Genomic DNA, 26293 nt, shown 5'->3' on the forward strand with positions numbered 1-26293 from the left:
ATGAAATTGCTGCTCTTGGGCTGGTCCAAATTAGTGAGCTCACACAAGGAATAAGCTAAAATCGGTCCTCTCATTAGATATGGTAGGTTGGGATTTGAAAAGATGCTAGTGCTGGTAGACTCTGTCATTAACATATTTAGTATATCCTGAAATGTAAGGCTCAAACTTATGAAATGAGTAACAGCTTGGATATCATTTAAGAAATAAGAGTGTGTCACATAACATATATGCAAAATTATTTGTTAAAAGACTGACGGTATCAATGAATGATTGACTTGTGTTTTTATATATACTTTTCATTCAATTTGAGCAAATTTCTTCTCTGTCCGTCAGTGTCTCAACTATAAAACGGTGAGAATAATATCAGCTCTGTTTACTTCACTGGTTGTCATAAGAACAGGATCATAAGAAGACAGAGTGTGGAAATATTTTAAAACTACAAAATGTTATATAGATGTAATTTATTGTTATTGCTGTTGCCATAATACAACAGAAGCTATATTTTAACTTATGTGACCATTTAGGTAGTCTTATTATAATCTATAATAACACAATAATAAAGTTTATCAATTAGCAAATATTCTTGATCAAATTTCATTATCATAATACGTCAATGATGTCAAAAATGTAAGCAAACACTTAAGAATCATGTTGATTTGAAATATATATTAAGAATCATGTTGATTTGTGATAAAAACTTCAATTTTTCTGGTTTTCGAATTCTGGTTGTACTACTTGATATCTGATCTTTAAATAGTTTTTCAGAATCTTGGTTTTCTCATTTGTGAAACAGGACAATTATCCTGTCTCTTGTTGCCCCTCGGATGTTTAAATTGTATGATGCATGTGAATGAGGGTAGGTGGATGCTACTACTTTTTCTCTCCCTCTCTCTCTAGAGCTAGTCCCCCCTGGCCTTTCCCCAACAATACAGCAAATTCAAGGTCAGGTAAATTTTAAAACACTATATTTTAAAAATAGAATATCCATTTTTAAAGGAAATCAATGTCCATACACACAACTACTTATACAGTGCGAAGGTGTGGGTTTTTCATAGTTTCTGTTGTTGTTGTTGTCATCAATTAAGTCATAAGAATATACTTCAAGAGGTGGGTCACTGCAGCTAGTTGTAATTGATGGTCAATTGCTATGACTTGTTTCATTCAATTAATATGACTCCCTGAATAGATCAGTGCAACTCTACATCAGATTATTTAGTTTAGTATTTGCCAGATTAAGATATGTGTAATAAAACAATGCAGTTTGTTAGAGTCATGCTGTTGACTATGATTTTGTTATACTTCAGAGGAAAACGTTTTAATCTTCTTTCTTCTCTTTTAATTCTTAAAAGGATAATGTGCTTCACAAAAATAACTAACAGGATATGTTTTATATCTGTTTTCAAAATTTGAAAGTAATTATGGACTGTACTTGGAGATGTTCTCTCTGTGCCTTTTGTGTGCAAACTTTCACTGTTCTGTTCTGAGCTGTTGCTGAATTAATGATAATTGATTAATTAATTGATTTATAGCTCTGCATAAAAATGGAAATTTCTGAATAAAATATATTGAAAGCTCTTCCCAAGAGTAATCAGTTTGATAAAACGTAATAAGAAGCAGGCTTACATTGAATTTTTAAAAAATTTTCTTTGTTTCCTCAAGGGCAGATTTTGTCTTCAGACTGTGTGACTTGTGTAGAATATGGGCACTGTCATGATTGAATGAACCATTAATTGTAGACTTTGGGTGGCTTTCAAAAGGAAGAAGATTTTCCCCCTAATTATCTTGGGCTAATTATCTCTGCATTAATGGTCTGACTGCCATTATTCATCATATGAGAAGTATAAATAGAGAGTTAGTGCTAAGAAGAACAGTCCTAGGGAAGATCTTTTTTCTGTACTTTCTAAGACACTTCTGTTCCTGTAATGAGTTCAAGAGGAACTTGGGTTTTGATTCCTGGACACAGGACTTCTGACTCTCCATCATATAAAGTGATTGTATCAGTTATGATATTTATATCATTCTTTACTGTTCCTTTTCTGACCTTGTCTCCCTCCCCTTCCTAAACACTGCAATACTTTCCCCCAGTCCTCTGGGACACATGGTCAGTTATCAGCAAAATTTTTGAAATCCCTTATCTCTGCTCCATAATGTTCCGACTTACCCTGATGGAAGCAAGTTTGCCCTTGAAGATACTGTTTCTCCTCTAAACTCTTCAAGTAGTGATTATTTTCTTCCCACACCCTTTGTACAATTGGCCTGGCAGTAAAACAAATAGTGTACTTTCTCTTAGCTACTGTTTTTAGACCATTGTCCTTCTCTCCTATATAAATCTTCTATTTTAAATTTCATGCATACCACCCAGATTTCTTCCTGAATGCAATCATCTACTATTATCAATCACTTCTAATTTCTTGATTTCAAACCTGGTTTAATGTCACTCTCTCATTAATATTGCCTTAATTGTTGGTGATTAAAATATTCACAAAGGTTATACTTCTAGTATTTTGGCTTTTCAGTTCCTTGATTTCCTTTCTTACAATGGTCCTGTCTTCAATGTACCCCACTCCTTCATTATTACTATCTTACATTAAACATAAGGGTGCTAAAGAATTTCAGCTTCTTCGTGGTCTGAGTTTGAAGTATCCCACTCTTTGTCACTTCATATATATATATATATATATATATTTTTTTTTTTTTTTTTTTTTTTTGAGTCTCACTCTGTCACCCAGACTGGAGTGCAGTGGCCACTCCCGGCCACTGCAACCTTGACCTGCTGGGCTCCTGGGATCCTTCTGCCTCAACCTTCCAAGTAACTGGAATTACAGGAGCATGCTACCACGCCTGGCTGATTTTTTGATTTATTGTAGAGATGAGATCTCGCTGCCCAGGCGGGTCTCAAACCCGCGGGCTCAGGCAATCCACTCACCTCAGCCTCCTAAAGGCGCGGGATTACAGGCTGAGCCACCGAGCCCGGCTTCATATATTTTTTAATGCATTTGACTTAGTACTCTAATTCCACCAATCTTTTGTCATTACCAAGATCTCCAATCTTTTATCTTCACACTTTTCACAAGTTCTAAAATCTATCATGTCCTCAAGTTACTGCTTATATGGCTTAAATTCTAGTCAATCCTATAATCATGACTTTGCATGCATTCTCAACCCCCATTTTAGGTAAATTCACCTCTCCACCTACTTGCTACCTTCACATGTACAACCAAATGTGATGGAGAAAAGCACATGACCAAGCTGACTGATCTCATTTCAATTTCATGAACATTGTTCTCACTTAGACCTGTATTGTTTCCAGAAGTCATACTTTGTTTCTCTGGACAACTCACTTTCTTATTTCCTTTTTTTATCTAAGTAATTATTTTATACCCGACCCTTTTATCTTATATTTGATACACAAAACATCCTCTCCCATACTCAATCTAAAACGATTATCTTGATTATTATTATTTTTTAATTTAAACTCAGTAGAAAAGAATGTACTCCAACATCTCTCACTTGTTTTCTGCAGTAGTCTGTTAACTCCTTTTTTGTTCCCTTATAGTTTATTCTCCACAAAAAGGCAGCATCAACCTAGCTAAAATATAGGGCACACTTTATTACTCTTCCACTCAGATTTCTCCCAAAGATCTTCTCTGTGCTCCCTAGATATGCTTTTCCTTTTTCATATCTTGGGACACTGAACTTTTCAGATAGCATCTACAATACTTTTTGATGTCTGAATTATGGTTAGATTCAACAGTGAGAGGCACTATCCATAGACTGGTGGCCAGAAGGAGAATGGGGTTCAGGTATTTCCCTTGCTTTTACATGGTCAAGTGATTGACTGTGTCTCTCTGCCGAAAGTCATGACTGCTGTCCCATAGCCCACTCCATATAGATACCCCTGGTTTCTTATAACTATTCCTTCTCCTTGCCACTTTAGATCTAGTTTACTGATGGTTCCTACTGTTACTAGTCCTGGGTACTAATTTATCTCATACTATGTTTCTTAAACTTTGTCCTCATGTCTGTAAATAGGAAATTTATTAAACTTTCCCTTAAATTTTTCTAGTGTATATCTGCCATATATTTCCTGTTGGAACTATGGATGATAAATTTGCCATTTCATTTGGAGTAGAATGAAAAGTCCTTACAATGGCCTACAGGAATATATATTACTGCTACCTCATTCCAATACTTTTGACTTTATTGCATACTCTCCCACATGTTTATTGTATTTTAACCACAGAATTCCTCACTTTATTTCTTTAACAATGTAGGGCTTTTGCACTTGCTATTAAGTTTGTTCCTTCCACATCTTGTAAAGATCTTTGCTCAAAAGTCATCTTTTCCGTGGGAACTTCTAAGAACACAACTGAAACATTGAAAATCTCTTCTCAGCACTCCCTACTCCACATCTCTTCTTTATCTAATTCTAACATATGTTATATATTTTACTTTATTATCTGTCTCTTGCTACTAAGATATAAGCTTGAGTAGAAAAAGGAATTTGTTTTGTTCACTCATGTGTTCTTGATTTTTGTGCTGGGCACAGAACAAGTTATCAATATTGTTAAATGAGTGAATTAATGAAGATACAGAAAAAAATGCTATGGGAAATTAATTAAGAAAGAAAAATATTTTCTCCTGGTAACATAAGAAAAATTGTATTTGAACTATACTTTGAGAGTGGACATGTATTATGAGTAGAGGGTTTTCCTAGGTTGTAAGAGATTGAACCTGGTCACACAGATGGGAAAATACTCAAAAACAAATAAGCAAAAAAACCCCAAAATCACTGTCTTTTAGTCAGATTGGAATGTTGAGTAATGAGCAATGAGTGCATATATGGAGGAAAAAAGAAATAAGTTCCTGAAGATAGGCTGAGGCCAGAAAATGGAGTGCCCTAAATCCAGAGTAAAACAAACTAAAATAAATGCACTTTGTAGAGAGTGAGGCGACACAGAGTCTTTGAGAGTTAAAATGTCATGATCAGAGGTGCATTCTAGAAAGATTGATTTGATGATAGGTATACAGAATTTGGAAGGGAAAATAAAGTCATTAAGGAAAACTAGAAAGCTGTTATGAGTTCTGAACCGCAACAGTGGTGATGAGCCTGTGGAGGAGGGCTATAAGATGTGTCATCTTGTAGGAGTTTACTGATCCATAGAGGACAACATATATTATGCAAGGTGTTTCGAAGCACTGATCTCTTAGTTACCATTGGAACCTAAGTTAACACATTATTTTATTTTTCTAATATTGCATAGATTTTAAAACAATAAGCAGGCTTTTTTGTTTATATTCATTAGTCATAGATACTCTGTGGTACACTGTAGGTACAGAGTATTTATCACAGCATAGTGTCCTGTCCTTTTGAGCCTATTTAATAGCAGGATCACAAGCAGAACATCTGCCGATGACCATAATACTGATTCCAGAATCAGCTGTGATGCAGACAGAGAGGATCAGGAATGGAAGTCCTTAATGTGAGGGTAGCAGCCAAGCCAGCCACAGCACAGCTGGGGCTCTTTTCACCCCTACTTGGTCATGGGCCACCTGCCCTGAAGTAATGCCAAGGGCCAAATTTAGTGGTGCTGGATGTGGTGTTGCAAGCCTCTCGGTTCCAATATTGAATTTCATTTTAAACAGTAATGAGCAAAAGCCTAAAATGGTGTCTTTGATAAAACACTACATCTGTGATGGAAGGGAAATGAAAGAAAGAAAAAGGCAAGGTTTCATTACTTATTTTCCAATGAAAGTGGTCATGATAATTCACTTATCTAAGGAAACATTAATGGGAGATTTGCTATGTAGTAATCACTGTGCTTAGTTCTCAAACTAAAGATTCAATACATAGTGTTTCTTCATGAGAGCTTACAGGATAGCGGGTCAACATATATATGGACATTTAAAATTTAATCTCAGAAGTATCATAAATGATACAAATACAAAGGAAGAAACATCTAATGCTGTCTGGGGAAAGTTGCATAGGTTTGAAAACACTTGAGTTGAACTTGAAGCATTGTAAGAGCTTATGTGTGGAGGAGGAAGATGCAGGCATTCTAAGCAGAAGTAACTTTAGCAAAGGCACCCAGGCCATCCAAGTGCATGGCATTTTCAGGAAATAGAGTGATAGTGCACATGTAGCTAAATTCTTGGGATTCTTGGGAAGATGCAGGAAAAAATAACTGTGAAAGACTTTGAACAATAAGTTGACTCAGGGTGAGCAGGAGAGAGAAGATCTCTTTGAGATTTGGTTTGACATTATGGAACTCAATTAGCATTTTATGCACCTATAGGGACTGCCAGACTACTCAGAGATCAGATTTTGGATTACTTGAAGAGTCAAGGAGTGTGCCTTGAAATACACACAAACTTCACTATTTTTACATAAATTCCTAGATTATCAAAGATGAAAATCTTATAGTGATTCTTGAATTGCATAATGTATAACTATGTCATAGTTAGTGCCTTACGGTCCCATAACATATATACATATATATAGATATATAGATAGCTTGTTTGGATTAGAACTCAGACCTCCTATCCTGGAATGTTGCTATTTATATACTAGGCAACTTCAAACCAGGTTTCATTTATTTTTGTTGCCATCATGAAATATGTGGACATATGTTACAATAGAAGTTTGCTAATGGTTTTTATGGGTAAGAGATTATGAGATAATGCTGTTAAGAAAACAAAAGATAACACTTTTCAATATAATTTACACTTGGACCTTGAGATCAAAATTGATTTAAAGAAATTGGAGGCACCAGAGTTAAACTATAAACAGGTTCCGTGTAAACTTAATGTATCTTCTCAGAGGTACTTGTCCCAGACAGTGACATAAAACAGATAAGGAAAACCAGAAGTTAATGTTTAGCTTTACAAGTAAGAAACACATGTTATGGGAACTAGGCCTAAACAAAAAGAAAAATTTTTCTTCTTCTTCTGTAAGAAGCCTCACACCTTTTAAATATTCTTCCCAGTATTACTAAGGTGCTAGTGTATATGTGTATGTAGGGAGGAAACGGTATTATTTAAATATTGCTTAGTGAATTAAAAAAATATAGAATTATAACATCCTACAGAATTTTTAGTCCAACCCCATCCATTTAGGGTACTCAGGACTGAAATACAGACAGGAGAAATGACTTGGTTATGAATATATCACCATTTAAGTTCAGATTAGTACAAGACAATAAATTACTTCAGAGAAAGCAATTACCTGCTCATCCTTCTTTTGCAGTGACTGCTTTTTGGAATAAACAGTCACTTTCAAAATCTCTCTAGAGGTAAGCCCAAAATAAAAGTTATATTTCAGTACCCAGACCCCAGACCAAGAACCTGGTTAACAAGCCCCATTCATCTCCTCCTCCTTCAGATTCCAGGGCCTGCCTTTCATCCTTGTCAACTAGAACAGCAAGAGAGCTAAATGAAAAGTGATGGATATGGAGAGGGGAAAAAAGAAAGAGAGAGAGAAGGAGAGGGAGAAGGGGAAGAGAATAAGAGGGATGGGGGAGAGAGAGAAAGAGAGAGAGAGAGAGAGCTTTCAGGATGGTAAAAGGCATAACTTTTCCCCATTCTATAATCTTTCACCAGGCAAAAGAAATATCCTAGCCAGAACAAGACAGCTCTATTTTGAGTTGTGTTACCACTACAGTCAGTTAGCTTGCCAGGTTAGGGATGAAGTTAGAAAGGCTAAGGACAAGTCTGTTTCCTTTTCTGTGCCTCAATTTATCCAAATGGAAAATAAACGACTTTCTGTATTACTACAATGGCTTTAACATATGTCCACTAAGTATTTGATACTCTTCAGATTGTTTGACACTCACAGGTGAAGCTGAATTCCCCAATTCCCCAGCTCTTGAGTTTGGGCTGGAACTGGGGATTCATTTCTAACCAAAAAAATGTTGCAGAAGTGATGTGTCACTTTGGAGACTAGGTCAAAAAGGGTACTGTGGCTTCTTCCTTGCTTGCTCTCCTGGATTACTCTTTCTGGAGTTATTCAGCTGATGTGGATACTGAAGCATACCTATAGGGAGGTTCATATGGTGAGAAACTGAGGCTTTCTGCCAACTTCCATGTCCCTGCACTTGGAAGTGGATCCTCTAGCCCCACCAAGGTTTCAGATGACCACAGCCCTGGCCTACAGTTTGGCACCCTCCTTATTAGTAACTTGAAGAAAGAAACACCCAGCCAAGCCTTCCCAAATTTCGGACTCACAGAAACTGTGAGGTAATAAATACTTGTTTTAGGTTTCTATAGGGCAATTTATTACATAGCAATTTCAAATAAATACAGCTTCTTTTTTTTACTACTTGCTTTTGCAGAGACCAGTATTCCTTTTGTAATCTTTAGCCTTTATAGTATGATAGTATGAAACAATACTGTGTATGCCTTAATTTTTAGGTATGAAAGACTGGAGAATCCTCTGGAAAATGCCCCCATATTCACCAGATTAAGGAACTGCTCTTAGACCTCTTCATTTTCCCCACATTTCTTTTAAAACAAAATCTAATGATAATAATAATAATAATAATAATAATAATAATAATAATAATACCAGTACCAAGCATAAGCTTTACATATTTTTGAAATTAACATTTATTATATAATTTTATCTTTACAACAATTCCATGAGGTAGATTTTAATTATTCCCATTTTATATATGAGAAAACTGAGAACTTGAGAGCAAAAGTATGTTATTGAAAGTCACAGAGTCAGTAGAAGAACTGGCATTCCAATTCATGTCTTCTGACTCCAGTTTAATATGTTTATACTATATCAAGAATATAAATGAATTATACTATATCAAAAGCATAACAGAAATGAACAACCAACTTTATTCCCCCAAACCCTGACATTCACTTCACATTTCAGCTATCTGGTCTGATATTAGGAAGTTTTTACACATTTCTCTTCTCATTTACATTACTAAGTTTTGAAAATGAGTGGGATTTTTTTTATTTTCCCCTTTTTCTTCTGGTTCTTCTTAGAAGTCATTTAATTGTCTTTGTCCATAATACAGTCATTATTTTTTAAATAATTTGTCTTGTTTAAGATGACTGATCATGAATTTAATAAATACTAGGGTTATGGTCTCATTGAGTTCTTCATTGATTATTTCTATTATATTTTTAATTTTTATTTTCTCATATTTTATGTAATTTTATAACAAGATATGAAGATAAATAATTTATTTCTAATATTTGACAATAAGTTTTGCATATTAAGAAAAAGGATATTGTCTACAATATTAGCATAGTTTTACCTTTCAAATCTATATTTATAATATATCATCATTGATTTTTCATTGAGACATTTACAAACTTAAGGCAGTTATCTTTTACAAGAGGCTACTTCTAAATCATTTTGAGAATGTGCCCAAGGTATGGGCAATTTTTTAAAAAACATGTTAAATTCTGGTTGAGAACCACTTACTTAAGGTATTTCAGGACATGACACTAAATTATAAATTAATTGCAAGCATGTAACATAATCTTTGATACTAGAACCATAATTAATAAGTTCTGTATTTCATTGAGTCTTGAATGAGAACAATTACATATAAGATTTTATTTTATACTTACATTTTAAAATAAAGCAATGGAGTATTAAAATTCCCATTACCTAGGATAAGATAAAAACAGTTCATGATCTGATTTTAAAGCTTATTTGGAATCGTTCTGCTTTCTTTTTCATGAGCTTACTTCATATAATTGCTTTTTCCATTTAAATTTTTTAAAATATTCAGTGATCTATCACAGAAACAAAGAACTACCACATGTTCTCACTCATAAGTGGACCCTATCCATTTATCATAAACTATAAGAAAGGAATTGGCAGTAGTGGGAAACTGCCAGGAGAGGGGGCTTGCACACAACATTAATAATGGTTCCTGATCTCACACCAGGCAGAGCAGAGACCAAAAAGTCCAAACTTTACCTGTGTGATGATCACTTGTAAACCTATCCTGAATTGTACACCACATCTTTAAAATAAATAAAATTTTTAAATGTCTAAACTGTTCAAGATAAAAACTTTGTGATTCATTTTCTAAAGAATTTTGAGTGTTTCACTAATTTCCTTGCTACATTAAGAGTTAAAACTTTTTTGTTCAACATTATAACTTATTAACATAAATCAAGACTCATTGAACACTAATCTTCACCAGCCCAAAGATAGCATTTTCCCATGATCAAATGATTCTGTACACAGTAAAGTTATAAAAATTCAAATCTTTAATACAAACAGAAAATCCAAATCGTGGAGAGAACAGATACACAGATAGCAGCAGACTTCATAAGACACTAGCAATTGTCTCTTCTTTCATTTGAGCTTCAGCATGTTCATTTTGAATTCCCTATTTAGCTCTATAGATAAATGGATCAAGTGATGCTTTCTAATGATGGTGTTACATGCTCTGCTGTGTTTTAAATGTCTTCAATTCTCCTGAGGCTTCTTGGATATCCAAAATGAAATGGCTCATTTGCAAACAGTTTGAGCATCACATTCTTAGAGAACTAACTAAAGCCACTGAATGCAAAGTAACCAAATATAGTCACTTTCAAATTTTTAATCCTGATTTTCTTCAACCAGAAGCTGTGATTATTGTTATGTGTTCATTCAACAACTTTTTTGGGGGGGGGCGGGGGCATTTATAAACAATGTCTACTCTTTTCTGAATGCTGTTTTATCTTCATACCTTGACAAACTGAGGTAGGTGCTGACAGCATAGTCCTTTTATTCTTTTATTATCAAAGTATGTGACATATCTCAGTTTGTAGGTTACTTTCCTCTTCAGGCTATCTCAATATTGCATACTCATCTCATATGTAGACAAAAATGATGCTATGTATTCACCAGTTCATTTCATTTTTCTCTTTTTAGGGACACAGGAAGACTACATTTTCTAGCCTCCCCTATGACTATATCAGAACCTTTAAAGCTAGTTCTGTCTAATGAATTGTAAGTGAAAGTAATGAGTGTCATATTTCAGTTGGCACACAGAACAATAAGCCACACATTTCAGAAGGCAGAGCAAAAAACAAGTAAGCTTCTATGCTGTTTATGTGGCATAGAACAAGAAATACCTTGTTAAATGAAGCTACTGAAATATTTTTTTAATTAACCCAGCATAGCTTATTTTATTTTGATGAATACATATGATGACTACAGCAATCCCGCCAGTTTCCAAATATGAGTGTTTGATATTTCAAATATTATAAATACACTCTACTAATCACTCTATTCAACTGTCTCCTTATGCCGAGGCAACTTCAAGGGCTAAACATGCCCTAAATTTTCATCTATTGCCTGCAAACACCTTGTTAAAAGGATGACTTGTAGTTCTTGGCTGGAGAAAATCAGAGCCTACAAGGGTAAAAAAGGAGTTAAAAAAAGATAAAAATTAATGATTCTTAATCTTTTTTGTATGTCAGAATCATCTGGAAGTTTAATCCAAACACAGATCCACCCCACATTAGAAATCCTCATTTAGTCAGTCTTGGATGAAGTCAAGAACTATGCATTTTAATATGAACCTCAAATGAGTCCAATGTGGATACATCAATAATCAAGCCCTTGAGAAGACTTGGACAAGATCCTCATTGAGTCTTTGTCCGTTACAAGTTTGAACACTAATATAGGAAGGGTTTGAAAGATTTCTCAAAGGTAGTAGTTTGCTAAATTTGACCCATGGAATACTTTGAATTATCAAGTGCACAATTTAAAAATGCAGACTCCTACACCATGTCCACACCTAATGAATCAGTCCCTTTGGGAGGGGTCTGCTCTAGGATCTTTACTGAAGATGTTTCCCACATTAGACTCAGAAGCTCAAAATTTGAAACCAATGCCATAGAAATTGTTTGTTCTTCTGTGCTTGTCTTTATGATTAGTTCAATGTATTATTCATGACTTTTTCTAAACTAGAACATTAGTGTTCCCAACCACTTCAAATCTGAAAGTGAATATATTATTACCAGAGTTTTTAATAGTTATAGGAGAGGATAACTCCGAAATTCGTGTTTATCATAGCTTCTGAAAGGTTAAATTTTTTTTCAAGGTAAATGGTGAATATATTTGTATTTTACACTAAGAAAAATAAATATAATTAATTTATCTTGGAGGAAAGTTATAGCATGATCATAGAACATATAGGATACCAAAAAATACTTCTAGTTTTTTAATGTTTAAAAAAGTTACACTGTTTAAAAATGAAGTTATATAAAATCATAATATGACAAAGTCAGATGACATATCAGGCATAGTATAACATTTAATTAGTTGCATGTGGATTTATGTTATCTGCTTTTATTGGTTTGAATGTACTGTGGCCCAGATTAAATAGTTCCATCTATATGGCTTTATAATAGAAATATGTCCACTTAAATCTTACTGAGATGGTTATAGAATTGGCACTGTATCAGAACCCTGGGTTAGAGGCTTAACTCTATCACTAATTCACTGAGTGTCGTTAGAAAGTCACTTAATCTGGATAATGTGTTCCTGTTCTATAATGCTTTTGAGCATTTTATGAGAGCAAAAAATAAAAGTGATGTCTAAGAAATACATTTGTGATACATCATTTAATGTCCAAAACACCCAATGAGGTTAATAAGATTATCTTCATTCTAGCTAGCTGGAGATTGAGGCTCACAGAGATCATGGCAAAACAGATCAAGAGAAACAGGACTCATGTCCATCTCTATTTGACTTAAACTCATGCTCCTAAGTAGCCAATTTTTCAGGCAATGATATATCCATTTAACCTACAAACTTATCATTTCAGTTATGGATATACATGACTTATGATGAAATTTTCTTTTTTATATCAATTGCTTCACTGAATATCATATTCAATTGTGACATGTCAGGTCAAGGAATAATAATATAACCTCCAAGCCTTTCTTCATATAGTAGAAGTCACAATCCATTATCTTACTGACTTCTATATACCTAATGTCAAAAACTATGACTCTATACTGCTTACACTATACTTATATCGTCAAAGGAAATCGATACTTACCAAAATTTAGCTTGAGAGCACCAAAATTATCTAGCTAGTCATTCATAATAAGAGTTCATGTTTAACCTTCCATGTCTCTGCCATTATTTTTTCATCCATTTTTCTTCACTAAAAAATAATGTATAAATGAAAAATGTAATGTCTCAATTTTTCTAAAGATATTCTGCAGCTTGGGACATTGTGTTAATAAAGAATAAGTCTGATTATGGGTAGGAACATCATCTTCCTCCTTAGGATTTGGAATCATTTGCATTATCCACTGTTAACAGATTTGGAGAGAAACTGTCCTGTCTTCCAAGATAAGATTCTTGAATATGCGTCAAGGATGGATTACTCTCTCTATAAAAAGGGAAGTCATATAGAAGAATGCTTTGGGTTGCACTAAGTTATTTTCTGCAGGATATTTAGGTAGAGTGGCTTGTCATTTCCTAATTACAAGCTTCACTGTGAGTCAGATTTACTCTGGAAGGCCCTTATCCCCTCAGTTTCAGAAGAGATCCTTTAGGTTTCTTGTTTGTTTGTTTTATTTCAACATAGAAAGGATCTTCTGAGTCACTTTTCAAGAGGAATACTGCGATGAAACTGCTGGCTTTTTTCATCCATCATTCACTGTTAGTGACTAAGAGAGACTGACACTCACTGGGCCCACCAGCAGCCAGGGCTTATGTATCGACAGTGACTGCTCATATATGGAATGGTCTCTTGTTCATTTTGTTCTGTTTCTGCTCTAAAGTAGTAGATATTGTGCTTCCATTTTTCTTAAAGTAAACTCAACAGGCAGAAAATCTCTACAGAGTAAATGGAAGGCAAACCCAAATTCTAGTTTTTATTTACTTCTGGTAGAGGGTTAGGTCAGATTGGCCCTAGTCTAACAGCCTGATGTCTTCAGTCTGGGGTGACAATAAGCATTCTTCATCATATCCTTAGAGCCAAACTGTGTTCTTCGGCTCCAGCATTGCCAGGGGAACATAAATCTCCCTTAGGCATATATACTTTGGTTGAATACTTCAGTGATAAAATTACAAAATGAGCCTAAGGTTAAATACGACTCATAGATAGGTTTTGTTAGGCTCTTTGCTTTTTTTCTTAAGTTTAAGTCATTCAAAAATTAAGAGTATACATAAAAATCTGGATTTTTAGGTTCTCTTGGAAAAAGTAGACAATCTGGTAACCCTAGGGCTCAGTCAGTGGCAATAATCAAATGGAGCTGAGTAGAATCTGCCCTCTTTTAAAGAAATACATGCTCTTCAGTTACTAACAGGACTAATAATCTCCTTTATCTATTGACTTGAAAATCAAGTGCAATGTGCCTTTTATAATTGTGTGAAAATGTTTATAGAAAAGAAACATGTATCTGTGCCTATGTCCCTAAATACATGGGTAATAAATTGAGAGGGTGTGTATTATGCTGATATCTGGTCACCTTTTCCCTTTTTTTCTTACCTTCTGGTCCTTGCAGACACTTGAATTTATTATCCCTTCTCAGAATCCTGAATGGGAAGAAGGAATTCAGGCACCAAACTCTGCCCTAAATTACTTACAATAATGAATTTTTCAGTTGTCAGTTCTAAAAATATAAGCTTCTTGTGTAAACTCCCATTTAATTTAAAACACTCCTTAATTCTATTTTGGTCATTTTCTAGATGTCTCTCAATACACATCAGAAAGAGAATTTTAAAAAATCTCAGCTTTTCTGGTACCTAAACCAAATCTCAACTTCCTGATATGGAATGAATACTCTTCAGATAAGAATACAAAAACCATAAAAGGTAGAAAAGAGAGAGGGAGGTAAAAATTTGTTAGTACAAATAAAATGACATAAAAATATAATTTTATTGATGCTAACAACGTTAGGCAGTTTAGAGAACACTAGTTTACAGTGACACAGAGAATACCATGTATCCCTGGGTGGTTATGTTTGGTTCATCGAAGGAAAATGTACGGTAGGTTTTCTGTTGAGCTTAGTGCTACAGCTTCCACCAGAACCAGCTCCTTTCCATGATGCACCCTTAAGATAAATACACCCTGTAAGCATCATAGCCCAAGTACACGTGACTCACTCACAACATGAAGTTGATTAACAAACTCAGAGGAAACACATTTAAATCCTTAGCTTAGTTTTAAACCACTGGGCAAGATAGAGGATCAGACTTTAGGTGACTTTCACATACTGACCTTCTAGGGCCCAGGAAGAGTGTGCTCTTCTGGGGCCATTAGAAGCAATAATTCTGGATTCAGGTCCTTCAGGTCTTTTGTCTCCTAGAAATAAATAGTTTTTAAAAATCAATAAAGGGGACACAAATCTGACAGTCCATTAGATGATAAAAATGTCAGTTTTTCCCTCAGGTTCATGACATAAAGAGGGTCGGTAGAGATAGCAACCACCACCCACCACACATGGCAATTAGAGGATATAAAAGTCATTGTTATTTGATAAGTCTGTGAAATGGTGAAGAGCAAGGGCTGAGATCTGGGGAACAGGGGGTTCCAATCTGGTGCCATTTTGTATCCATTGAGTTTCTGACTCTTGGGGAACAGGCTTACAGAGGTGTGTCTCCCACTGGGGCTGGTTATGAATCTCGGCCCGGCTCTTGTTCCTAAGGTGACTCTCTCCTTCACAGTAGGTGACACAACAGCGGCAGGCTGCAGAGGGTTTCCCTCGGTGCTTGGACATTGTGCCTGGGGTTGAAGGTGCACCCACAGCACTTTCTGAGCTCTGAAGTTCTGGGTTCTCTTTCAAACGACTTCTCCTTCTTTGAACGTGTTCCAGACTGATGTCCGACTGGGAAGAGCAGCTCTCGTTCCAGCCAGAACTGGCGCTCAGACTTCTTAGGGGAAGTGCCAACCGCAAGGCTTTCCAGAATTTGGAGCCAGAATGTTTGGACTTTTCTCCCTTCCAGCTCACAAATGATACAGACTCCTTAAGCTGAAGAATGCTTGGGTGTGGATGCTCAAGGGGACGGTACTCAACCACAATGAGTTTGGTGGCAATGGAGTTCTGACACATGACACCCAGTTTAAACTCTAGCATACTGATGCTCTTCTCCGTCACATAGTCTGGGCTGAGGACAACAATCATTCTTCGACTTCTCTGAATGAAATCAAAAACTGCTTCCACTGTATCTATAGAAAAATGAAAAAATAATGTATAGTGAATATGTATATACATTCCAGTTCATCATTGTCTGTCCTACAAAGGGCAGGCAATGAATCAATACTTGAGATTATAGGAGCTCATTGCTAACTAATCTACCCAGTCAAGACATCTTAACTATATTACTCTTACCAATGCTTGCTAAAGATTTGCAGCCTTCAAGTATTATAAGGTAGTTGAGTTCAATCTCTCTTTTCTACCACAACACCCTCATTGCAGTAGCCTCCTTCTTGCATAAAGTCTTTCTTACTATGTATGCACACACACATGGTTGGCAATTAAATTAACCACTCTCAAAAACTTCACCACCCTCAAAAGCAACCAATTTCAGCTCTGTTTGTAAATTATTTCTTGTTTTGAAATCTTCCCTGCAACTTTTATCTGGTAGTCTTAAACCTTATATCTTCAAATAGTTGGAATATCTGACAACTATTTTTATGGCACTGTATTTTCTTGTTATGTCTGAATTAAATAGTTTTTTTCCTCTTATTCCATATATAACATGGTTTCATGTCTCCTCCTCACTTTTATTATTTTCCTCTGAATAATATACAATTCATATATGTGTCTCCTAAGAATAATATTCTTAACAGGCATGAACATAATGCTCCCAACATACTCTGATCAGCATAGAGCATAGAAATTACCACTCCTAAGGTTCTTACAGTTATATTCTTTGATCTTAACATTTTTGGACACAATATCAGACATTTCACAGTACTGATCTTGTTGTAAACTAAAATTCTTTTTCTTTCTTTGTGTGTGTATATGTGTGAAGAATTGGAATGAAAAAAATTAAAGAGGCAATATCAATGACAATGGGTACGAATTAGTCAAGTAGTTAAGGCTTCTGGCAAACCACTCAATTCTAATAGTTACTGGAGTGGATTTGGCTAGATCTCAATGGAGATTTCTTCATATAAATGCAGTGCTTAACTCACTGCAAGATTTAATAGCTCATAATATGCCATGTTTTGAAAAATGAGATTTCCAAACTGTAAATCACTGCTACTGACAACTCTGAAAACTCATGCTGGAGACAGACTATGGGATTGAACATGTGCACTTTTGGTGCCGAAGTGAAACATTAATGGAGAAACTTTTCAGTCTATAGAGAAAAGCTGAAAATTTGCAGTATATTTGATCATTATGAACTTGATAGAGACTGAGGGAGCTGTGATTCTTACCAGATTCTTTTTTTCTTAATTAGTGGATTTAGCATGAATTGGAAGGGAAATTGGAGATACAATATTTGAGAACTTGCGATTGATTTTAACAGTGTAAACATGCGTTAGATAATTTTTTCAGTCTTAAAAAATAAATTTAAATTTTCACTTATCTTCAAAATGCTTGTGTGTGTGTGTGTGTGTGTGTGTGTGTGTGTGTGTGTATACACATGCATACATACATGTTCACATATGTCTTTTGGTAACTCTGATCCTACTGAGGATATTATGAAGCTGCCTCTCATAAATCACAGACGATGAGAGTGGAAAGCCTTCTGCTTCTCCTGGCTTATAAGAAATGTGAAATAATTTGAAGGCAACATAATTAGCTTGTCAACAAGGGAAATTCATGCAAATTGTGTGTGTGTGTGTGTGTGTGTGTGTGGTGTTTCACTTCAAAATAGTGACCTAAGGAAAATGTATGTTATTCCCAATGGGGATATCACTGTCGAAAACACAACACTGTATTAGATCTTCTAAAATATATATCTTTAGGGTCTGTTGCTCTTTGTTTTTAATTGGTACTCCATCCAGAAAGTGAGAGATTGAGATTCAAAAGAGAATGCTAAATATAGATATGAGTGGTGGAATGCTAGACATTAAGAAGGAAATATATCGGATGCATCTAGTCTGGAATTTGGCTATATCTAGCAATCTCTACTTGATACCTTAAAGAAAGCTACATCCTTTTATGGCATATTCTTTCAATACCTTCCATATTACCATAACCTCATATTTAAAGATAGGAATTATCATTTTTGTAATGCTGAAGATTATTTGGAGAGGGAATCATAAACTAGGTTATTTATTCTGTGTGGCCCAAGAAATGAGATGTGGCTATATAGTAATGGAATTCGTTTTCTTGTGTGGTACTAAATTGACTTTGAAGTCATGTTTCCTGGTGGAGGATTCTTCAATACTCAATGAGACTCCCACCTTCAAAAGTCATATTTTACCTGGAATTTACCCAGAAGAAAACTAGGATATCTCCTCCCAACCCTCTGGCTAGGTTATTGGTAGATGAAAGAAGAATAAGTCTCTTTCTCTCTTAAAATTTGAAGTTCAGTTTAAAAAGGGAATCCCTAATCTGGAAGATGAATCTGAATTCAAATCTTAGTTTTTCCATTTATCTCTGTTTTTGTCTTAATATCTTTAAGTCTCACTTCATCCATCTATAAAATACATATGATGAGATAAAACTTGTAGGGACATTAAACGAATTAAAGATACCTATATGTAAATGTCCAACACAAAGTAATCATTTGAATACATCACTTTTATTAAATTATTCCTGTGTCTAGAAAATACAATATGAAAATAATTTGTGGACCAATGTTTCTTGAATCTATATCAATTCCTAATGCTCACTTTAGAACATCATCTTAATATATAAATTTATAAGAGTAGCAGTGTTTACAAATTCTATGTATTCAGTTTAAAATAGATGTGGATAAAAAATAGTACTGAACGACTCTGTTTCTTAATCCACTGCTTTACAATGCTTGGATAGAAAGAGAAATATGATAGACTGATGAATTTGTCTCTCACATCATACTATACATTTACTTGTGCTAAAGAGCTAGTTACACCAGTAAATGATGGGGAAAAAATATATCTAAAGAGTTTTAACAAGCTCAATAATAGCCAAGTAGATAATAGCCAAAGTGCTGATACTGAATCTTTTAAATACTCACCACTGTGTTCTAAGAGGTCACTTAATATGTTCAGGTTTGGAAGCAACTTCAGATTAATAACTACTTACCCAATATACAAAATATTAATAAGAATTTATCAAAGTACTTCTTATATACCTCTGATATTAGGGGATCTAGCATTTCCAAAGAGTGAGTTTCATTAGTGTTAACTTTTCTTCCTTTCCTTTTTTTAAGTTTTCAAATAAAGTTTATTAGTGAAAGACAAGACTAAGAAAAGAGAGACATCCCAGAGCTGGCATGGGTGAGAGATATTGCTGAACTCCTCTTTATAGTTGTTTCCTAATTGAGTAGAAATCTGTTTCCTTTGCAACTTCAATCCATTGATTCTAAGTCTACTCTTTGGGAACTGGTTTGCAAGAGGAAAATTCTTCAGCAAAAAAAAGTTTTACTAAGCTAACTAGTTCAGAGCATGTTATAGGGACTCAATACATATTCTTTGGATAAATGAATAAATAGAGGGTTTTGTTTTGTTTTTTGTCTTTTTTTTTTTTTTTTTTTAAGCAAAGAGTCATCCCTGTCACTATGGACTTATTCTCAACTCAAAAGAAAATATTTTCAAGTATTTTTCACCAATTTATTTGAAGTTTGTGATAAAACGGATCTCTGATTCAAATAATTATCCATTAACTGAAGGCAGGGCTTTAAGTTTTTTTTTGTTTGTTTTTTTTTAAATCTCATTTTAAAGGAACAGCTGCCTTGGGTTGCATTAAAGCCTATAAAAGACAAAAGATTCCTGTAAGCTACCTAAATTCCAAGTTGAATCAAAAAATAGACTTGTATCTTGTTTTAAAAGAATCTCTCACCTCTCTTTTTCTCCTTTCGCCCTCTCTCCTCTCTTTCTCTGTATCTTTCTTTCTACACACACACACACACATACACACACACACACACACATACACACACACACAATATGTCCTTGTATTCTGGTACAATCCATTTTACTTAAGTAACTATTTTACAAACTTGTAAAGAACATATTCTTGATATAAAGTTCCCATTTTTCTCAGTTTTCTTTCAGAAAGAAGCTTAACTAATATAACTTATTACATTTCTTTGTATAAGCATAATCATTAATTCTTTCTATTCTTATTTCTCATGCCCAAACATGAAAATAAAGACATAAAACACATGCACAAAATAAAATTCAAAGATGAAAATAAATGGTTTATTTTTAACATAAGTAAATTTACAAATCAAATTTCAAAAATGGAAAATACAAAAGTTCATGAATAAAATTAAAAAGATAATTTCCAAATATTAAAGAAAATGGGTACGTAACAAGTGGAGTGATGTTTTTGTTTCCCAAAACAATGGAGTGTTTTTTGTTTTTTTTATTAGAAGTCTAGGGAATTACCTAGTTACAATACAAAAGAACATTCAATTTTAAAAGATTTCATAATTAGACATTCTATATAACACAGTTCTTTGTTTACCTGGGTGCAGAAGGTCCCAATATCATATACCTAAAACCAATAATTTTTAAAAATTTGATATATGATTTGTTCTTGCTCTCTAAATTACAAGTTTGTAAAGTTTCTCTATTTTCCTTAAATATTCTGTATTGGGCATCTTCTGGAATGTAAAAAAAATCTTAAAACAAAGTTATCTTAGAATAAGACATATCACTTAGATTTGGTAGGCTTTATATTATAGCATTTGGAGAAGTTCAGTAACAAAAGCAAGAATATAAATAGAAAAAGAAAAAAATCAAGGAGTTTCCAGGGACATCCAACAGCATTTGGGATAAATACGGAATCCAAAAGTGCAAAAGAAATGCAGCATTGGCAAGAGAATGGCCCTTTGGTAATTAGACTATTCCCTATTCCCTATTTACCTAAAGCAAGAATTGGTATTTATAGCTTATCTGGTAAAAGCTCTCCTCTGGTCTTATCAGTGAAGGGTTAATTGAGGGAATAATTGTGTGTGTTTTTTTAAAATAAGAAAGAACATTAATAAGCCTAAAAAATTAGATCAAAGAGTAAGTCTATACAGTAGTTTTATAGTCAAGAATTTAGAAGTATAAGTTTTTTCAATTTTTCTTTTTTTTTTTTTTTTGAGTTGGAGTCTCACTGTTGTCATCTAGTCTGAAGGGCAGCAGCATGCTGACAGTCACCACAGCCTGGATCTGCTGGGCTTAGGTGATTCTTCTGCCTCTGCCTTCCAAGTAGCTGGAACCACAGACGCTCACTACCATGCGTGGGTTGATTTTTTTCAATTTTAAATAATCAATGTCTTATATAGAGAGATGATTTATCACTGACTTTAATACTGATGAAGGGCACTTACATGTAGCATATAATTTTAGAATTGCTAACCAACATTCACACTACTGGGATAAAGACTTTAAATTATGAGTTATTGTGTTTCATAGGATACTAAGATTCATTTATAAGTATGTTTGTTTCCTGTATCATTCAACAGTCCAAATAGTTGAGCACCAAGATTAACATGACTTAGTTTCAAAATGTGACTGCTGGGAATATAACAGGAAATCAAGTGACAGATGGCTAGCTACTGCTTAGCAGTGACCATGGAAGCTCCATGCAAAATAGATTCCACCACAACCCAGAACAACCATAGATAGTAAGTTATTTATATTAACTTAAGGAAGGCAAGAACTAATGACAACCACCACCGTGTAAGCTGTGAATTAACAAATAATATTAATGTACAGAGAACACTGACACAAAAGCATTACAATAAAGACATAATTTAAAATCTGGACAAGAATTTCAGTGGTTTGTAATAGTGTACCAATGGCCATTTAAATTTATATATAAATTTAATTATATATAAATTTAATTATAAACACATAATTCATGTGCGTACATACACTCATATATATAAAATTTATGTGTGTAGATACATAACATGTATAACTGGTACATATATATCCACCCACATACTCACACACACACATATATATATCCATACTCACATATATGTGTGTATATATCCACACAGATATAATTTATGCATGTGAAGATATATGATATTTATCATATATATGCATACATATATGTATAATATACATGTAACATAAATATGTACCACTCTGTAAATTCTGAATTTAATTTTCCAAGTCTTAATAACAGTAAAATATTCTTAAAACATGCAAAAACAAGTTTCATTGACAGTGATTTTTCAGAATAACTTATTTGGAGCAAGTGTATTTCCTGTACTAGTGAATGCATTATGGGAAATACAGTTAACTCTCTTAGAATATTAATGCTAAAAGCAACTCTCCAGGTCACTAAGTCTAACCTCCACAGTTTACAATGGAGAGACACAAACAAGTGAGGAAAAATCACTTTCCTGTTATTCACATTAGCAAGGTTAGGATTAAAAGACAAATTGCCAAATATCCTGTTCTGTACTCTTTTCACAAGTCAGAAAATGCTCTAAAAGCATTCTGCTGTTACCTCACTCTCTATTAGCACCATGAGGAGAAGTTTTCTTTCATATTGAGCCAAGTGTGGAGCCACCTGCAAATTCTGAATGACCGATGCAACACAAACAGATAGGGAGATGGAATGAAAACTGTGGTAACTGGAAACTTACTGTAGCAAAAACAAAAAACTGGAATATATTTTTAAGTCTACAAATATAAGATCAATTACCTGAGATTAAAGGGCAAAGATGGCATAGTAGAGGAAAAACCCCTTACATCAATTATAAAAACATTTTCAGTGATACTCAGTTTTATCATCCTAAGCGGATGTCAGCCTTGCCGCAGTGGTGTATTATACAGTCAAATGAGCAAAAGTACTCATCATCCTCAGCTAAAATTTAAGCCCTGATTATTGGTTGTTGTTGTTGTTGTTTTTGTAACAAATGAGTAAAAATAAACTAAAAAGAAAACTGAAACTATACTTGGAAACTCATAATGACCCTGTCAACACATGACTTATCTGAAAGGGATCTTTAAATTCATGGGAAAGGCTGCACCATATGTTAAGATTTTTTTAAAAAGAGAGACATATAAAACAGGAATGGACGATGTAGAAGGGGAAATTTGCATCAACCAAGTCTTTGCCTGCAAAGAACACAGTGCCAGCAGAGACTGGTGACAGACTGCCGATAATATCATTCTAAACTTTAGTATTGCCTAAGGAAGCAGAATAGCCAGCTGTACAGTCACCCTGCATTTATCCTCTGGAGAGGCTTCAACAATTATTTTCTGCTTATGAAACCATAATCTGTGAGTAAAGAATGAGGGGGACTCTTCCTTCCAGGAGTTCCTCTGGTTCTTTGTACCCCTTTCATTGTCCCTTTCATACATTTTTCAAGGATGAATAAGAAAGACCCTGCTCATCACTGCTACACCGCCTGGGACTTTTCTTCACTGGCATGGCCACCTGCAGCTGCTTCCAGAACCTGCCCTGTGGATACTTGGATTTTTCCCCTTTCCATTTAATGACCGTGAGCACCGTCTTAGCCCTCTTCAGCTCTTTCACCTTCGTCTCCTTCACAGCTTTGTACTGTACTAAAATGACGTTGATGTTGCCCCGAGAGGCCATATTTTCTAGGCCAGCCTTGAGCTCCAGCAGGGCTTGGGTTCCCTGGAGCACGTAGTTGGGGCTTAGAACAACCAGGAGGCGTCTGCTTTTCTGAATGAAGCTCAAGGTCTCATCTGTGACAACTGGGAAAGAAAACAACCATGGGGATTAGTGTTGGCCAAAACTCCCCAAAACCATGGGGCTTGAGGAGCAAATGTAGGGAACTTAGGATAAGCCTGAGAATTGAGGTGAAACTTCTTACAAGCAACATGTTGAATAACTCAGTCTTTAGACCTAATCACTTTATCCACTAAATTCCACTGTCCTCAGGAAACATAGAAACTATATACACATATTCTGCCTTAAAAAGAATTCCAATCTGGCATGAAGCCCAAAAGTAGTGTGAACTTGGCTTTAAAAAAAATATTATTAGACACACGAGAAGTGGATGCATGATACTGAAATCAGTTTTTTCAAAGTGTGTAGCATGTTATGACCCAACAATGTCAATTCATGAGCCCTTTCTCCCTCAAAGTAAACTCTGTAATATCAATGGGCATTCAACAAGATATACATTACAAAGTAAAAAATCATAGAATTGTATTTTTTGCTCACAAAGGACAAGACACCCTCATTTTTTGAAAGTCCTTTCTATTATTGGATACCTATCTGACTCAGACTGATATCACTTTATTGTTGGAATAGGAACTTGAAACAAAATCTAGCTAATTGAATGGCATTTTGGCTGGCGAGCCATTCTCAACTCAGCTTTCTACTTCTCTCTACTCTAGAGCCTAAATTAGTCCCTGTATCTTTCTCCTTAAAGTCCTATCATTACTATGGAGCCATGTGTTTCAACAGCTGCTAGATGATGTGTCTGCTTTCACTAACAGGCAAATGCGTTCTTCAAGCGAAAAAAAAAAAAAAGAAAAAGAAAAAGCAGGAAAAATGGAAATGCAATGTAATTTTATTCTGCTGTCAAGGGCTCTGATTAGTTTCTGTCACTAAATTCTTAGGACTAATTCATCTCCTCACAGTTGCTTATTGAGAACTGTAAAATCCCTTACCTGGAGTTCAGATAGTTGCCAACTCCAGGTAATATACTTGTGTTGTGAAAACCTATATTATGGCTTGCCATACTCCCCTAAAGCAGTCATTTTGCTCCTTCATTTTCACAGGTCCAGAAGTAGTAGAGAAATAAAATTAAAATATAGCAGGGGCATCCTGGAGGAGAATCCAGAAATAATTATTTGTCTACGCTAAGCAGTGGCATTGGAGGCTGACCATGTGAATGTGAGGAATGAGACCCAGAGTCAAAGAGGACTGGGCAAGAACAGCAGGGAGAATAAAAGGGATGCATGAGCCAACAAACATAAGCAAGATACAAGAGTAATTAATTATGTAGAACATGAACTCTTCAAAGTATTATCAGTTCCTGCTGGAGGGTCTTAACCAGCTATAGGCAATATATTTTTATATATATTTTCACCAGATAGATAAGTATTTGTGGAATGACTGTATGAATTAATAAATGGATATATAAATAATCTGGGGGAATTAAATATTAAAATAGGTAGATTTTTCCTTTCACTGGAAATTAAGTCATCATTTTCTGGCAAAGATATACTGAAAGAGTTATCTTCTGTATAACACAAGCATAATGGGATTTTGGATGATGATTGAAGAGATCAAATAAATGATCTAGCTAATTCAAAATAAGAATAAAGTTTGAGTTAAGTCTATTCTCTATCTCAATTATCTGTGTAATGTTTTTTAAAATGTTAACAAATGATTAATGTAAAAAAAGAGTTTAGAGAAATAAAATTAGTTTGTCATGCTTAAAATTATAGACATTACATGCATTTCAACAGGATGAAGTTGAACAGTTGGTTTAGGAATGCTACTTATGTGTTTGTTTAAAAAGACTCAAATGGACCATTACTTTGTGTACTATTGAATACCTGAAAGGAAGAGATGTACTTTTATTTTAACACATCTAGCAATTCAAGTTTTCTTTTTTATCCTACTAGAATACACTGGCTTTTATAACATTTTAAACTAAGTCTCAAATGTATAAGCTGATAGAAAGAAGCAGACCCAAGTGGGGGAAAAAACAAAACAAAACAAAAAACAACAGTAATGCGATTTTTCTTGAAAATAAAAGTGAGGAAAAGAAATTGGGTAAGTGCCACCAAAGGGAAATATTCTAATTATTATCAGTGTGTAATATAAGAAAAAAATCTATGAACTCTTCTGCAACTCAGTTTTTGTTAAAAAAAAAAACCAAAAAAACAAACCAAAAAAAGCAAACCTCAGTCTTCGTTTAAAAAAATTTTTAAAATACTCCGTCTTGTAAAAAAAAAAAAAAAATTCGAGGCAAACCAGTGTAGATCAGTCTATAAGTCTATACTTTCTAAAAAATCTAAATGTGAGCAGACAGGATGTTTGGAGTTGTGGCACTTTAACAGAGCTCTAATCTACTGGGCACCCACACTTTTCTGACATGCAGCTCTTAATGATTACAAGGAAACATATTTTAGTACCATAGAATGAGTTGAATAGTATGCATATTACTATGTAGTTTTATTCCTAGAGAAGTCTCTATCTACTGTATCAAAGAACATTGGACATTAAATATCCAGATGTCAACATAGAGCTGTGTGGTGAC

General features: G+C 34.5%; 1 protein-coding gene across 2 annotated transcripts in view; it reads right to left on the minus strand.

Annotated features, from left to right (window-relative positions):
* Window positions 1-14845: 14845 nt before the first annotated feature.
* IL1RAP (interleukin 1 receptor accessory protein) overlaps window positions 14846-26293 on the minus strand; it is a 144347-nt gene continuing 132899 nt past the window's right edge. Inside the window, exon 11 of one of the 2 annotated variants that reach the window (XM_008068421.1) lies at window positions 14846-16154. In XM_008068421.1, coding sequence (XP_008066612.1) covers window positions 15436-16154 — 719 coding nt within the window. In that variant the 3' untranslated portion in view covers window positions 14846-15435. Of the gene's footprint in view, window positions 16155-23126; window positions 23769-26293 lie in introns of those variants that run through there. The other variant, XM_008068426.1, reaches the window with a different exon arrangement.

The sequence above is a fragment of the Carlito syrichta genome, unplaced genomic scaffold (assembly GCF_000164805.1).
Source record: "Carlito syrichta isolate Samal-C Ts95f unplaced genomic scaffold, Tarsius_syrichta-2.0.1 Scaffold108652, whole genome shotgun sequence".
In the NCBI taxonomy this organism is placed as follows: Eukaryota; Metazoa; Chordata; class Mammalia; order Primates; family Tarsiidae; genus Carlito; species Carlito syrichta.